Source organism: Podarcis liolepis (genome assembly GCF_965112155.1).
Source record: "Podarcis liolepis genome assembly, chromosome: 7".
Lineage (NCBI taxonomy): Eukaryota > Metazoa > Chordata > Lepidosauria > Squamata > Lacertidae > Podarcis > Podarcis liolepis.
In genome coordinates, this window is record NC_139561.1 from 49,051,596 (window position 1) to 49,069,529 (window position 17,934).

The window sequence follows — 17,934 nt, forward strand, 5'->3', positions numbered from 1 at the left end:
GAGTGGGCGTAGAGATGGGTACGCATGTAGTTAGGTTACATTGTTTCCCAGGCATACACATTTGCTGCATGCATGCAGCCACAACCTTGGTGGCCAGTATAAACAGAAGGAGAGCTAGGCATTTTTTCACACAGTTGCCCAGTCTCACCTAGTTGGCATATTATAACACCCTATGTATTTTGTATAGCGTGTGTACTCCAAAAATTGCATGTTTTAGCTATTGAGAATTTTTATCTCTACCAATAATGACTACTGATATTATTTTAGTCAGTAGAAGTAAGGATTTGGCTCTCACCTTTGTACCAGCTATTAACAAAGATCATGTACAAATGCAAATTTGGTGTTCTTTGTTTGCACAGAAACAAATTTTCAGTGAGGAAACCATCTAACTTTTGAAAATAGAAATGAGCCTTTCACGGTAGATTGTGTGCATATGGAGAATGAGTGTGGGTTTCTTCAAACTAGTAAAAAGTGGTTGTTATAAAGGAGGATTAGTAGGCTGCAATGGAAACTGATGCTGATACTCTTTATATATAAATGTCTAAGCATATTTTGGTGAAAACATTGTTTGGTAATGGGCCAACTTTCAAGTGAAAGTCCCGCACACAACTCATGCTTATGATGGTTGCATAACAAAATGGCAAGCCTTGCCACTCTTTGGTTATTGACTTCATTTGCTACACCAGGTAGCCAACTGGACACGTAGTTGAACTTCAAATGCTCCCAAGCTTGGAAATACTGGATAAAAACTGAAAACAAGAAGTCAAACATGCACCTAGCATCCCTTTAGATATTTTCCACTGTTAGCTGAAGGATTTGGGAAGACCAGTTTAAAAGCAGAGGTAACAACTCCTCTGTTTGCACCAGTGGCTAATCCAGTTGTTAGCAATTTCACGGCAATACACCATAGCAGAGTAGTTGGTGACTCAGAGTGTTAAATTTCCAGAATTCTTCCCCTCTCAGCATTTCCAATGAATAAGAAAAACTCTAAATGTCCATGCAATTGGCAGCGCAAATGGTGAGAATGGGATTTCACCCAGGCTGTAGAATCTCTGTCCTGATGATGGAGCATCTTCTCTGTTCCTCCATCAGTTTATCCACAGACCCATATAAATACTTATTCCACCACTTCAGAGATTTTTCAAGCATGACCACTCCAGAACTTCTTTGTTGATTGATCAGCATTCATAGCAAGGGTTTTGAATTTCATGGGAGAAAGAAGCATACTAATGTTTGTTTTGTGTGTTTCCTTGTTTAGTATCTAAGTCAGTATACTGGGATCAAAGGTTCAGCCTCCTGGTGTTTAAATCTTAATCCTTGGGAATGCCTGATAATCTAATTTCAATTTAGCTGATATGGTTCTGTTTATTTGGTTTTGGTTCTGGTTATTGTGGTTGTAGAAATCTTACTTTCAGCAGTGAGCAATAATATACCCACATGCTAATTTTGTCTAGCATTTTGCGTCCAGCGGTAACCACACGGGTTCCTTCCAAAGCCTACAATAAGGTTATGAAAGCAACACCATTCTTTTGCTGTTTGTAAAATGTGCAGTTTTAAGAGCAATAGCATTTAGATTATGGATAGTGTTGGAACATGCAAATACACATGCATGACAATGCAGAGTAGTTTGTAAATCTCATAAATCTTTTCATGATTTCCTTGTTTGGAAACCATCCTTCATCGGTCCTTAAATCTCAGTCTTAACAGACTGAGATTTGGGATGTGGAAACTGGAAAGTTTCCAGAACTACAGAATGTGACCTCTGAAGATGTGATGCAGGTATAACAAGGGAGAGAAAATGAGATCAACCTGGCAACTATAGAAGGTCAGAAACAGAAATGAGTTCAAGACATGTCATTTAGGATGTAAACCTTCTCAGTTTACGGCCTGATCCCCCAAAGCAGTTTTATACTAAAGTACTTCAAATGAAGCTGGCTGGAACCCATTTGCATAACCTTTAGAGTGGAGACCAGATTTTGCACAAATTCAAGCATATGCGTTTCACTGTGATATTTTCAAGCTTTGTTTTTGAAAACCACCTGCTTTTACAAACACATCCTTAAACCCTAACTGTTCAAGGCACCAATGTTCAGAATCTACTTGCTACACTCAGGATATTTATATAGCATGCTATCCTGCTAGTAATCCACATCCAATAGCATCGATAATGTGTGTGTGGGGGGGCAGTTTGTAGGTCAGTGCAGAGCACAAATTTTGCATGTAAAAGGTCCCTAACATTTCCAGGCAAGACTGAGAAGACTCCTGTAGAGCTACTGCCATTCAGTGTAGACAATACAAAGCTATGTGAACTAAAGGTATGACTTGGTATGAAATAGGTTCTTAAACTCCGAATGCCTAGGCAGATGTGAGGGACTGAATTGGGATAATGTAAATATCAATCTTTGCTAATACGTTCAAGATGGATAATTGTTTTTACACATACAATCACTTAAATTCTAGTAGCTCTAGATTAAAGCTTCCTTCAGATGTTCAAATGAAAGGGGGAGGAACAATTTTACTTTTGATGAAATTGACACTTTTCTGAAGTTGGGAATGGGTGGACCAACCTAAGTCCAAATTGAGTCAGTTTCACTCAATCATACATAGGTCGTATTCCACCCTATTTCTTCGTGGGCGCATGAAAGAAGGCATGTAAAATCCAGATGTATATTGTGCACATTTTGTATGTATTCTTCCTGTAAACTGCACATTCTTCCCAGTGTTTTTCAAAGTATTTCCTCTAAAATGCACATTTTGCATGCATTTTGTTAATGTAAAAAAATTGTTAGAGTCAGGTCTATTTCTTCTTTTGAACATCTGAAAAAGGTGGGCTAGTAGTATTCTCTACATTGAAATGCAGCAATGAAATCCTGGTTAACATTATCACTGAAAATCCAACCCTTGCATCTCAGTCCTAAAATTTATTCCACTGAGTTCATAGTAAGGCTGCATCAGATTGAAAATGTAAGCACCCTAAAGCCCACTGAAACACGTTCAAAACATCATGCTTAATTCTACATTAGATTGTAGCATGTATCTCATTGATTTGGGTGACCCTCAACTTCTAGTATGATGAGAGGGCTGCAGAATTTAACAAGGCATCACATAAATCCTGCTTCCTTCACTGAACATGCCTCCAAGGCACTGGTTTAGGACAGCAGCTTTAGCTCCTAATTTGGTCTGCTGATACGTGATATTAGCTACATTTCTTTGATCTACCTAGAATGCTCCCAACAGGATTTCCCAGGAGCTTCTACGAGTATCTTTGTCAAGATTTCCTTCCCATGATGCAACCATTGAGATAAATTCCATGCATGCACTCAGAAAGATTAATCCCCTTTTAACATCTTGATTTCAGACTCTGTCTTGTTACAAAGGAAGGCTGTTGATGTTTCTTCCGTTAATTATGCACATGACAGGTAATGCTGTCTGAAGACAAAAATCAAGGCTGAGACAACAATGCTTTGTGCCATGTCTCAGCAGATGACAGGGGGAAATGATAATAAAACATTATATATATGGCCTCCATTAATATTTAAGCAATTTTCCTGAAGAACAGGACAAGCACACTCAAGCTGATAAAGCAGAAGTGATAAGTGGAGCTTAAGATGTTGACTGGTTAACACCTTCTTCTCAGTAACAGGGCACTCCATTTGTCTTTAACGTGCTTGGCATAGCTTGCTTCCCATTCCTTGTCCTTTGAATTGATCTGAGAGTGTTTGGATTGTCTAATGCAACCCTCACCAAACCAAGCATGGGTCAGAGAGAGAATGAGAGTGTGTGAGAGAACAGATTGGCAGGAACTAGTTGAAACTTGCCTATGTGAAATGAAGAGTGCTGAAAGAAGGTATGGTGGAGGAATTTGATCCTGTTCACATTTAAGGGCCGACTTGCCCAATTTTCACTCTCTGAGACAAATGGGTGAAACCCAGCCATCCTTTGAAATGCACATTTATCTGAATTTTGCAATGCAGTTCTCTGGCCAAGTAATGTGTACAAAACTGCTAAAGTGAGCGTAAAAAGGAACACAGTGGTGAAAACTATACAAAAAATGAATTATATTGAAGGATTTTGCTTTGTGTCTTAGGCAAATTTGTATACAGCAATGTTCATACTAGGACAAATTCTCACTAAAATCCTGATCAACTTTCACGGGGACCTTTTCCTTTTCTTTCTTTCTTTTGAAAAAGAGATCTGAACTTAAGGTTGAAAAAATGAGAAACCAACAGAAATACAAAATGACAGATCTGTTAACTCCTAGTTGTGGTAGAAGAGAAAGAGAAGGTATTTGGTTAAGAATCCTTCATTATTCTGTACATGAACAATACCAACAGACAACTGATCTAAAGTGTCCGAGAGCTTGTTCTATCTGCTTTTGACTCATTAGACAGCCTTAAACCAGAGAGGGTTTAATGTTTTTCAAGTACACACATAATGTACTTTTATGCATATGTAATCTATCCATGTAACAAACAGGTGTCTCTACAAACTTAATTCACACCTGTTTGATTTGTGAGTAGAGGCAGAAAATAAAGAGACAAGAAAACCATAGTTGGAGTAAACTAAGGCTGTTTTTACCAATACAAAATGATCTGCACAGAATGAAAATGTGCAAGAATCTAATCATTTAACTGCTAAGCTTGATATAATGGATGAACCAATCCTGTACGTTGAAGGTGAGGTAGTCATATCTTGCCTACCCCAAACCCACCTGTTCAGGCAAGGAGGGGACCTTTTGGTGCATGCCCCTATGATGCAGCACAACTCCTTGTGAGAAGTTAGGGTCAACAGTGATCAATCTAGTGTAGCATCCTGTTCTCACAGTAGCCAACTAGATGCCTATGGGAAGCCAGCAAGCAGGATCCAAGGCCAAGAGCACTCACCCCTCCCGTGGCTTCCAGGAACTGGTATTCAGACTGGTGCTGGGCAGTCTAATGTTTGTAGCCCAGAATATCCTGGTGGTGTCCCTGATGCTTTCTTCTTTGATTTTTAGGTTAGGCTCTTTCATTATTCCAAACCTGGCCACACACACACACACACACACACACACACACACACACACACCTCCATCAAATCTGGGACTGAAGAGCTGAAGAGGCTATTTATTATTATAATTCTTATATATCAGTATTGAGATTATAGGCATTCCACCATTCCTCCAAGGAGCTCAATGTGGCATTCATGAGTCTCCTTTTCACCATGACATCCTCACAACAACCCTGAGAGATATGATGAGAGACGGTGACTGGCCTAAGGCCACACAAAGAACTTCAAGGCTGAATGGTGACTTTAACCCTGATCTCCCAGGTCCTAGCCTACATAGTCTACTTAATATCCTTCTAGCAAATTCCCCATTCTTGAAAGAAGAAACAGAAGTGAATAAGCTGGGCGAGGGGAATCATCTTTCTCCATAGATCTGGAATTTCATGTGAGCCCTTGTCAACAGACCTGTGTGGCACCTTTAAGACTAAGCAGTTCAGGTTGCGATCCTGTACATAATTAGAGAGTAATACTCATGGAATTCAGCGTGACTTATTTCTGAGTGACGTACAGATTGTTTGGCATTTACCCACACTAACAAGTTGTGACAGCAATTCCAAACCAATGTAAGACAGGTGTTAAGCATTTCGACAACTGCAGTGTCTGCTGTTTCTTTGCAAAGGAGGAAGACAGGGTGAGAACAGGAACAGGTAGAGGCCACACAACTTTTCTCCAATAAGAGAAGCTACTATGACAGCAGGGACCTTTTCTGAACCAACACAAAGAAAAACCACACCCTTTTCAGTTTGCGTAGGCGCTAAGTATGTGCACAACCATAGTCCTTAAGTGAGCAGCGGCTCACTTATAGGCTTCATTTTTGTTGACGTCCTTGCCCACTTGCTGATGCCCTGGGGGTGGAGATACTAAGACTCATCCTACGTTAGAATAGATCAAGGGCCATCAAAATAAGTTGATTGCTCTTAACTTAGAATTGCCTGGAAGAGCAAGGTCTATGGTTTTAGAGGCACGCTTAGCTCACTTAACCTTGGGATCCTTTGCTAGAAGACTCGGGGCAGATAAAAGAAAGTACTTTTCACACAGTGCAGAGTTAACCTGTGGAACTCGTTCCCACAGGAGGCCACAGGATGGCTTTAAAAGAGGAGACAAATTCACAGAGGAGAGAGCTATTAATGGCTGATAGCTGTGATGGCTATGCTGTGCCTCCACAACTTTAGGCAGCAATGCTTCTGAATATCAGTTGCTGGAAATCCAAGGAGGGCAGAATGTTATTGTACTCAAATCCTGCTTGCTGATTTCCCACAGGCATCTGGTTCGCCATTGTGAGAATAGGATGATGGACTCAATGGGCTATTGGTCTGATCCAGAAGGTTCTTTTTATGTTCTTATTAACTCTGACTTGGCATGAAGGAGAAATATGTGTACAAAACTGCATATATTAGTGAAAATGATTCAAAAATCCATTACGTTTGAGGAAATTGCTCTGCATATGCTCTGTATATTTCACAAAATAAAATGCAAAACTACACTCGAATAAATTCACGATAAAACGCTGATGAATTTTCATGAGGGTTTATTTTTTTTTTTACTTTTTAAAATTTCTTTTGCAAATTTAGCCACTCCAAGGTAACTGCATGAAGCACACTTCCTGTGATTAACACATGTTGGGGGCTTTTATGTTCAGTGATAAGTGATACATAAACAAGGGTAATTTGTTATGGTGGCGACATTTTTAAGTAAATAAAAACCACATTGTTTTAACTCCTTTTTATCACTCACCAGCTCAAATATGTGGTGTGACCTACTTCCTTTAGTGATTCTTTGTCTTCACTTTTCCACTGACCCATGGGCTTTCTTAGCAAAGAGAGAAAGAGAGGAACATGTCAGTCTGTTAGAATGAGTAGCTTTCTTAAATGCTATTAAGGCACACATACACACACACACACTCTTCCCAAACCTATGTAATCTGAGCTCGCTGAGTGTTTTAGTAGATAATTTCATACAAAATGTAGGGTCCAAAATATACTTGCAAGTAAAGAGGAAGTTGGACAATGTTTTTTTCACTGAGGAAGAAAAAGACAACTCATAACCCATCAAGCTGAACGCAGGCCACCGAGCCATGGATTGTGGTTTGCCAGGAGCTTGACAGGCCCCTGCATTTCAAGTCCCAGATGAATGGCAACAACAGGAGATGTACTGAGCCCACTGGGGCTGCTATACATGGTTGGTAACCTGCATGCAGTTTGGGGCATCACAGATTGTTTAGACCTGCTCTTGGTGAAGCTTGTTTCTTTCTTTCTTTCTTTCAGAATTATAGCTGTCTTACTCACTGTGAATGAGGAGCCCAGGAGTTTAATGAAAGAACGTTAGCATTCTTTGATAAGTGAAAATCACTATCCAGCTTTTGTAAAGCAAGAAAGGGAAAGGGACAGCATCCAAGTACTTGCACAGATCAGGGATATGATTTTGATCCAAGTTTACAGTTTGTATTCAGAGAGGAAGAGGAGAGAAAAGTTAGTTATTTGGGTATGTGGGTGTTTGGGTGCACGTGTTATGCTTTCTTTTGAGAAAATGAAGGATTGCTGGTTGTGCAGTCTGCTTATAGCTGCCCAGAGTGGCTGGGGAAACTCAGCCAGATGGGTGGGGTATAAATAAATAAATTATTATTATTATTATTATTATTATTATTATTATTATTATTATTATTATTATTGGCGTATCTCTGCCTACACTGAAATCTTCCTTGCATACTTGTAATAACACTAACTATTAAAACATGTATTGTAAATCTCTCATCCAGAGGTAGGAATGGATAAACCTGTCAATTTCATTTTCTCTCAGTTACTCATTCTTCCAGTTTTTATTTCACCACTGTTCTGCACTGTTGTTGTTGTTGTTTTCCTCCGAAGTGAAAACTCATAAAGCTTTTTTAATTTAAAAAGTGCATTGCAAAATTCAGAGAAATGTTCTGAAAGATAGCATGTTTTGGATTGTGTATTGGTTCTTGTTAAAATGCAAACCAAACCAAATTGATCCTATATCCCAGACCAGGGGAAAGTAATGGTGCGATCTTATGCACATTTGCTGAAAAGCAACTTTCCACTGTGTTTATTTCACTTACTGAAAGTAAAATCTATTGGAAATGTTTGTAGCTAAATATTGTTCTACTAACAATGGAGTTATCAGCATTTATTTATATAATCTTTCTCCCACTTTTCAGGTAGAAAAGAAAGAAAGCATCCTGAAGTGGCTTTATGTGACATCAAACAAAAATTCAGAACAGTGCTGATGGTACAGCAAGGGTATATAACCTAAGGCCCTCCAGAAATTATTGGAGGCCAATTCCCACCAACCCCAGTCTGCATGTCCTATGGTCAGGAATGGTGGTACTGGCAGTGCAACAGCATCTGGAGAGCAGCACATTAGCCACTCCTGCTGTACATAAATGGAAATGAGGGACAGGCCCTGTCCTTAGAATTATTATTTTTAAACGATAGATACAATATAGGCTACTGGAGAGGAGAGGTAGAGGAGGTGGTTCAGCTTGTGCCAGAATGAAATGGTGGTTTGTAAATAGGGACATAAGAAACAATGGAATTGCTTCTCGTGTTAATGCAATTCTCCGAGATGCAAACCTCCTTCCCCTCGAATATACATACTAATGCACATTATCAGGGTAAATGCGTTGCAGACAGACAGACAGAGAGAGAGAGAGAGAGAGAGAGAGAGAAAGTTTGTGTGTGTGTGTGTGTGTGTGTGTGTGAGAGAGAGAGAGAGAGAGAGAGAGAGAGAGAGAGAGAGAGAGAGAGAGAGGGTGGGACACACTAAATAATTATAATATTATTATTTCCCCAGCCACTTTGGGCGGCTTCCAACAAAATATTAAAATACAATAGTCCTTCAGAAATTAAAAGCTTCCCTAAACAGGGCTGCCTTCAGATGTCTTCTAAAAGTCTGGTAGTTGTTTTTTCCTTTGACATCAGGTGCGAGGGTGTTCCACAGGGCGGGCCCCACTACTGAGAAGGCCCTCTGCCTAGTTCCCTGTAACTTGGCTTCTCGCAGTGAGGGAACCACCAGAAGGTCCTCGGCGCTGGACCTCAGTGTCCAGGCAGAACGATGGGGGTGAAACGCTCCTTCAAGGTATACTGGGTTGAGGCCATTTAGGGATTTAAAGGTCAGCACCAACACTTTGAATTGTGCTTGGAAATATAGTAAACATTTCTAAAATGTACAAACGTACTAAACTGCTGATGAATTTACACAAGGCCTTTAAAAGAAAAAGAAAACTTACAAACTGATGCAGAAATGTGTAATAGAAATCTCAAAAACAGAGAGAAACAAAAAGTGAAAGTTTTCTTTATCTCTCCTTAATTGGCTGTTGGATCAAAGTTCTTAGTTGTGGGGAGGGGGACAGAAAGAGAAGCAAGCTTCTCGGGCTGATAGCTGGGACCAACATGGTCATCTTCTTCCCATGGTATTCTACCTGGGATGGTGGAGGTGCAGGCCCCTCAGGAGTCCTTTGTCCTCTAGACACTGGCAAAAATCAGCAAGTCTTTGAGCTCACTTGTGCAGTCTTATGGCAACTGGCAAAGCATGTAGGACAAGAAGTAAATATATATATTTTAAAAAATAACATTTATACACTACTTTATTGTGAAAGCAAACAAACCTCAAAGAAGATTACAAAAAGATAAAACAATCAAAATTTTGATAAGAAAAATTAGCTACAGTAATTTCAAACTTTCAAAAAGCTAAAATAGCAATAAACAGCAGGGGGAAAATAAACCAGATGAAAACTTGCATTAACTTTCTAAACATCTGAGTAAGCTTGTCCAAACAAAAACGTTTTTAGCAGGCACCAAAAAGAATACAGAGAAGTCACCTGCTTGATATCAGTAAGCAGGGCATTCCAAAGTGTAAATCCTGCCATGCTATAATATCAAGTTCTTACAAATGTGGAACCGGTATTATGTGGCACCTGTAACAGTACCAGCAAAGCAAAAGACACTGATTCCCACCACTGCATGGCAAGAAGCATGGAATCATCTGTTGCTCACCAACAAATCTTTAATTCCATCGACAATGTTTAGCCAAGTGTTTTGTTTCTCTGTAAGCAATGCAAAGTTGGTATTTACCCCAACAAGAAGGGCAGGGAAGCGGACTGCTTTGGACATGAAACACAAAAATACAGCTCTTTCTTGGAGAGCTTAGCCTACTTTTTAGATCCTTGCAGCAAGCAAAGGTAACAAGTAACGGGGGGATGGCTTGAATAAAGAGTAAAGAGAGTTACTGTAATAAGCTCATGTAATTACCGGGAGATGGCATTCAGGTAGCTCCATTAAGGGAACTACCTGAATACATTTAAAGTCCTGTGTTTGTACACATTAAATTAACAGGCTTCATTCAGGAGCGCTGCTGTGAACAAGGACCAGCCATCTGAAAGAGGACAATCTCTTTCTCTCCCTCTCTCTTTCTTTGTGTGTCTATGTGGGTTCTGGAATGCAGATCCTACAATGAGGGCAAATAGACCCCCTGTTCAAATTCTCAAGAAACTGCATCGCGTAAGTGGTGCTCTTGCCAGTGTAACCAAATACCTGCAGCGGTGAATATAACGCTCAAAAAGGAATCAGGTTAAAGAACAGACAGAGCAGCATGAAGCCAAAGGCAAACAGGAGCATTGTTCGAAGACTGTGGAAAGTAAATGCACGGAAGAGTTGGGAAGGGAGGGGAATATATATATTGTTTCTTTGTTGGTGTCAGTAAGAAGATGGAGCAATCCAGTAATAACAAAAAAGAGGAAAGAAACAGGGAGAAGACTGCATTGTGCATCTGAGTTATAGCTAAGGGATTTTGAAATCCCATACCAAAGATATTCAAGGAAGAAGACAATCATTATCCAAAGCAAAACTAGGCAAGGGCAGAGCTTGCCCCCTCAAATACAATCTCAGCCTCTCTCCCTGCTTCACCTTTCACAAATCTATCCATCCCAGGTGCAAGGAACCTGTGCTCCTTTACATGTTGCTGAACTACAACTCCCATCAGCTGCAGCCAGCATGGCCAATGGTTAGAGATAGTGGGAGTTGCAGTTCAGCAACATATGGAATCACACAGGTTCTCCATCTTGCACTTTGACTAGAGCGAGAAGTAAAATTAATAATGCTAGGATACTAACAGTGCTGTGCTGTACATTTCTATTCAGAAATAAGTCTTGTTGTTTTCAATAGAGCCTACTACCCGACAGTTTTACAGACTTAGGATGCTGAATATTCTGCAACATCTGAAGTTCCATGCTTATGCAGATCTTCAACAGAGTTATGAATATTCCCAAAACTGTGAATATTTTGTTAGATGATCGATAGAGATGATAGATAGATACTATCTATCCATCCATCCATCCTGTTGTTGTTTTAAAAAAGAAATATAAAACCATCCCAAATAAATCTTCAATCTGTTTAGAGGTTTTTTGTATTTTAGAAAATCAAGTTAGTGGTATATATACATACTTGATAAGAATAGAAAAGAAATGCTAGGTTTGCTGTGATTTTGCATGTGAACACTTTGGCCTCCACTTTTCCAATTTCACACAACTTACATTTTGCATCACTTTATATTTTGCATTTATTTAGGATTTACTTAGCATACATCAAATTGACAGGCTTAATTCAAGATCATTCATCTTGCAATGAATTAAGAACTATTCACCTGAATGAGGATGATAGCTTTGGAGCCTTTGGTCCTTGTGTGTGTGTGTGTGTGTGTGTGTGTGTGTTTGTGTGTTTCCATTCTAACTATTGATTTTATTAAAGGAAAAGCTAAACTGCCCCCAAAATGATGAAAGGGCCAAAGATAACATGAATAAGGAATAAAAGCCACTTATTGGAATTTTGAAGATTGCTCTTTTCTTCTTCTTTTACTTCTTTGCTATACACCAAGTTTGCCCAGCAACTAACAAATGGATAATTGACTTCCTTTTCCAACAGTCAGCCTGAGTGTTGTTTTGGTCCTGACTTCATTCAAACAGAGCTTTCAAACAAAAATTTAAATTGTTTGCCTACGGTAATGTAATTTATTTCAATAAGATCAATGCTGCCATGTTTGAAATGTAACAACAAATGTCTGTGAATCGACCTAAACCCATCTTAATGAATTGCTGGGGTCGGAGGGCTTATCTATTGCTTGTAATCACAAATGATCAACAAGGCAGCAATGAATGCAGAATGAAATTAAGAGCGGATTGCTCCTTAAGAAGGGACCATTTGTAAAAGGAGTCCTCAGCATATTCTGATGTGGATAAACCTTCATGTAACTCTGAAATCATTTCAACTGGAAGTTGGGATGTAAATCAATGCACTAGTGAGATGAAGAGGTTCCTAATTTGGCCAGACATGCTGTGGTTTGAAAATTCATTTTAAGAGGAATTTGAGGTGATTTTATGCCCTTTTATTAAAAGGCTTTGGTTGCAGAAGGTACCCCAAGTTCAATTCTTATTGAGGCAGGGCTGGGGATGTTTCCTGTCTGAAACCATGGCATTGTCACTGTAGACCATGGGTAGAGAAAATCAGACCTGGGGACTGAATGTTGTTCTCCAGGCTTCTCTATATGGTTCTTGGGACTCTCTGTTTCTTGCACCTGCCCAAGTCCACCCCTCATTGGACCTCCTCCACAGTCTACTCAAGTGCTTTTTGCCCAGCCGGGGTGTGTACTTGAGCTGTAATTGCTGGGTAAAAGATGGAGGCAGAAGTGTGTGTGTGTGTGTGTGTGTGTGTGTGTGTGTGTTTGTAGAGGAATCTCTGTGTGTGGCTAGAATGTAGCTGACTGTTCAAAGGTAAGAACTGCAGTCTAGTAATTTTAGCCTTTGTCTCCTCCCACTAGCAGCATGCTGTCCTGAAAGGGTCACCATACTGTAATACAACCCTTGAGCTACAAGAGGATTATGTTACCTCCCTAGTGTAGACAAAACTTAGTAAGATGAACCAACAGCATGATTCAGCTTAAAGCAGGTCCTTCTATTCCTAGGCTGTTTTGCATGTTAAACTGTTATTTATTAACTTTATTAATATTTACTAAAGATCTGTTGCAGTCTTTTCTTTTCATACCGAGGTAACTGAATTTGCAGAAGAGTTTCAATGAAGTTAATAACTTCTTTCAATCCATTGCCCACCAATTTACTTTGACCCACAGGTATGATAGTGCAACGTTTGGAATTTATGCCAGAAATATCAATGCAACTAAGTGCATTATATATGATCATATGCATTGTCTTAACGGCAGAAAATCAATGAGATGATGTCTATAAGAACACTTCATCATATTTCATTCTTTGCTTCTACCCCAAGCATATTAAATGTGGATGTAAGAAAGCACTGTTGATTTCAAGTGAACCACCACATAATGTGCAAAATGGCGGGGGTGGGCAGTTAGTCACATTTAATTGACATTGGATTTAATGCGACTTGCAGAATAATTTTATCTATGGTTAGTAGGATGGAAGTCACATGAGCCTCAATGGGATTTACTCCTATATTTTAGGATTGCAGTTCAACCACCACCACCTAACCACAGAAGGTAGACCCTCCCAGAAGAGGGCCTTTAAAGACCTCAAAGAATGCTCAGGTTCACATTTACAGCTGCAGCCGTTAGAGCATCCTGATCCTATGCTTTATAGTTTTAGTCTAATTCCATGAATCATACCCCAAAACACAATGGGAGCCAGTATTGATCTTCCTCTTTTTATTAAAAAAGTGGCTGGGGAAACCCAGCCAGGTGGGCAGACAACAACAACAACAACAACAACAACAACAACAACAACAACAATTTGCAAGATACGTTCCTATAGGCCTATACCAGTCTACAAGCTGGTATACCATATTCTCATCTGCTTACAGTACCCAAGTAATCTTCAAGGGCATATGACATGGGGAAAGGATCTGAGAATCTAAGACGAGAGAACCAAGTCATCCTGAAGGATGCATTCCCTTCGAGACAACCTTCTGAGGGCCACATGCCACTGGTTTCTAGGACCAGAGGCAAAAGTGGGCAGAACAACAAATGCAAATCTTACCTTCGTAGAATTGGCTAGTTTATACACACTCACAAACCCTTCTGTATTATATGGCATTTTCCAATCAGGCAAAAACTTTTAGGGTGTGAAGCAGGGCCTGTTAAGGGTGTGGCCTGGGGGGGGAATTGAGGACCAGTAGAGAGAGATGGGTGGCCACATTTAGCTCCCAGTCCTCAGGTTTCCCAATCTAAGGAATATTTCCTTAGGAGGAGTTACAGAACCCCCTTTCAGATGCCATTAGGAGTGCTATTCCCAGGTACGGTCAGCTCACTTAGTGCAGTCTACTAATATATCTTATCCGAAGTAGAGAGAATACAGAATTCACACACACTAAGTGATTTCTGCCAAATGGGTTTCTTGGCACTGATGCAAGGAAGCATCTACCTAATGTCAGGTTACGTTCGTAAGCATCTATTGAAATATGTCTTATGTCTCAATTCAGCCTAAAATAACACAGGAATCAAGTTAGGCTTAATGTGAAATCCATTTAAAACATGAATGTTGTTTCTTTTCCCTGTTGTGGTTGATGCCACTTTTGTGCCTGGCAGTACCAGCTTTTCCCACAGAGCTATTCTGAGATTGGATTCAATCGTGGCTAATGAATCTTGATGCATTAGCGATGGCTCAATGGGAACTTAATTGGACACTTCTGAGTTGAGAGAAATGAGTCTAAATCTCCTGTCAAATGTAGATTTTCCTTCTCCCTTTAAAAATAACCACCTGAAGGAACACAGTGCTTACAAAAATGTCAGAAGATCAGCAGTTCTGGTCAGCTAATTCCTGTTCCCTTCCTTCTGTTTGAAGTGCAACAGCAGAGATTATTTAGTGTGCAATGCAAAGGTTAATTCTGTTGATGTTAAAGTTAGCTATCCAAGAGGGGGACTGGCAGAGGCTGATTTAGGGCAGCATGATGTAGTTAATTGAGCAGAACGGAAGGTGAGAGGCAGGGGGCATTGAATTTTGGCCTTGCACAGGGTGCCATTGGAATTTGAAAGACCAAAGTCCACCACTGGTGGAAAGGTAGAGGTGTCACTTAGCAGCCAGAAAGGATAGCATGATCTTCACTGAGGTAGGACATTTCCTGATGAGTCCCCCACCCCCAACATCCATATGTTTGGATAACTGCCTCCCTGCTATGTACAAGGTGTGGAGTTTTTTAAAACAACAAACTATATCTCTTGTATGGAGCTAGAAACTTAAGATTGTGGGGAAACACAGAGATGGACACCTGTTGATCTGCTAATGTAGATGTGTGAGGAACACATAAGAGTGGATTATACTTTCATGCAATAAAGAAAGCTCTTGCTCCTTAATTTTTATTATGAGGGACAACACACATTACTAGCTAGTTCCTTGCTAACTTGATTTTCTTTTTAATTTTTCAGGAATCTCTGAAGGCAACAAAGCCTAGACTTCTTTCTGCCATCGAGGCAATTCCTATTTATGTTTACTGTGCTCTAGACTCATGACGGAGCTGTAAGTAAATCTTCTTTGCCGCATGATGAATCGGATGACTATGATCTGGAAGAAAGCAAAATAATTGTTTCATTGTTGGTGCTGATTTGCTTAACGTGTGGAATGATGCCAGAAAGACTAACAGAAATGTTTATGGATACGTGGGCTCCATTAGTAATATTATGGATTACTGCATTCCCATCTATGTACATGGCTCCAATGAATCATTCTCACGTATTACCGAGTGGATCCAGCAGAGGACTAAATGAGCTAAGTGAAGAACAAAGAGTGTTGAACCGTTCCAAGAGGGGCTGGGTGTGGAATCAAATGTTTGTCCTGGAGGAGTTTTCTGGACCAGAACCTATATTAGTTGGCCGGGTAAGTCAATATTCATATAACTTCAAGAAGACTGATGGCAAATGTTCATTTCTTTGGATTCTACCATCAAACTGGCTACCTAATCCAATGATCTATGAATAACTTGACATGATACTGCTGGATTAGCATATTATCTGGCATCTGACAAGCTTTCTGTATTTAGTAAGGGCTATGCTCATTGTATAATAGTGGCAATGTAATCATTATCATTGTTATTAGTTGTTGTTGCAATACTACATGAGGGCAAGGAGCTGAAAGTGCATGATTTGGCCTTGTTGTCATGGGCAAGATTACAGTGAATGTTGCCCACTCTCCATTAGTACTGCTATCATATGCATATATCAATATTGAGCAATCAACACCACAGCACCCAGAAAGCAGAAGGTGCACTGGGTCAGTCCCAGTTTGCAGGACGATGAGGTAACCTGCTTCAGGTGTCATCAGCAGGGGTGTTCAGCATAGATGAAAAGAGGAATGGGTTTCTGAAGGGTTTGGCATGATTTTAGAAGTATGTCCCTAGCCAGAGCAGATGGGGGAGGAATTTGGGTTCCACACAATATACTGGGCTGATGATGAAAGTAAAGCTACCACCTTCAGAGGGATTGAACTAAAGTAGAGTATTGGTGCAGGTACTGAGAAGAGTCATGTTGATTCTGAGCCAGGATCGGAGCTGAGAGATCAAATGGATTAAGGCAGGGAGCTGGGTAAGAAAGGTCCAAATGTAAAAGGAGGTATCTTCTGATAATATTAAGTGGTAGTACAATCCCTCCACCCATGCGAAATAAATAGATTTCAGTGTCAGAATAGCAATTTAATTCTGCCTGTAATAATATGAATCTTCTGTTTTCATTGCTAATGATATGGAAACAGATTGTAACGTTCCCATGGAATCCAAGGACAAAATGAAAAAGTAAAATTAATAAAGAGTTAGGCAGAACACTATTGTCAATCACAACATGGAGAAACTACCAACTACTTAAGTTATCAGAAAGCCTTAGCAGTGGCGTAGCGTGGGGGGTGCAGGGGGGGCCAGCCGCACCGGGCGCAACATCTGGGGGGTATGGTTAGGGGGCGCAAATCCATGGGTTAGGGGGTGCAAATGACTTGCCTTGCCCCGGGTACTGACAACCCACGCTACGCCACTGAGCCTTAGTAACAACAACAGAAACAGTCTGATCAGTGTAAATATTAGGTCTTGCATCTTTATGTGCCAAAACGTCAGGTAGCTACTGACCGATGAGCTTGACATTGATATCAGGGAAGATCCTAGGACAGATAATTCAACAGTCGGACTGTGAACATTTAGAAAAGGATGCTGTGATTACTGAGACCCAGCATGGGTTCTTCAAAAATAAGTCATGCTAGACCAATCTGATTTCTTTTTTTTTTGGATGGAATTTAAACTTGGTGGATCAGGGAAATGCTGTGGACATAGTGTATCTTGATTTCAGAAAGGCTTTTGACAAAGTCCCCCATGATATTCCCGCAAGGAATCTGGTAAAATGTGGGTTGAATGAGGTAACTGTTAGGTGGATTTGTAGCTGGTTGACTGACCGAACCCAAAGAGTACTCAATAATGGTTCCTTGTCATCCTGGAAAAAAAGTGACAAGTGGGGTGCTGCAGGGTTCTGTCCTGGGCCTGTTGTTGTTCAATATCTTTATAAGTGGATGAAAGAATTGAGGGGATGCTCATCAAATCTGCAGATGACACCAAACTGGGAGGGGTAGCTAATGCTGCAGAAGACAGAATCAGAATTCAAAATGACCTTAACTGATTGGAGAACTGGGCACAAGCTAACAAAATGAATTTCAATAGGGACAAATGTAAGGTTCTGCACTTAGGCAGGAAGAACCAGATGCACAAATATAGGATGGGGGGCACCTGGCTTACTAGCAGTACGTGTGAGAAGGATCTAGGGGTCTTGGTGGGCCACAAGCTCAGCGTGAGTCACCAGTGTGATGCAGCAGCAAAAAAAGCTCATATTATTCTAGGCTGCATCAACAGAAGTATAGTGTCCAGATCATAGTACTAATGGTACCAC

The 17,934-nt window shown here is 40.3% G+C and overlaps 1 protein-coding gene across 4 annotated transcripts in view; it reads left to right on the plus strand.

Moving 5' to 3' along the window:
- Positions 1 to 17,934, plus strand: part of CDH8 (cadherin 8) — a 236,167-nt gene that overhangs the window by 3,922 nt on the left and 214,311 nt on the right. For all 4 annotated transcript variants that reach the window (XM_083514956.1, XM_083514958.1, XM_083514957.1 and 1 more), the window contains exon 2: positions 15,445 to 15,892. In XM_083514956.1, coding sequence (XP_083371082.1) covers positions 15,638 to 15,892 — 255 coding nt within the window. In that variant the 5' untranslated portion in view covers positions 15,445 to 15,637. The remainder of the gene's footprint in view (positions 1 to 15,444; positions 15,893 to 17,934) is intronic.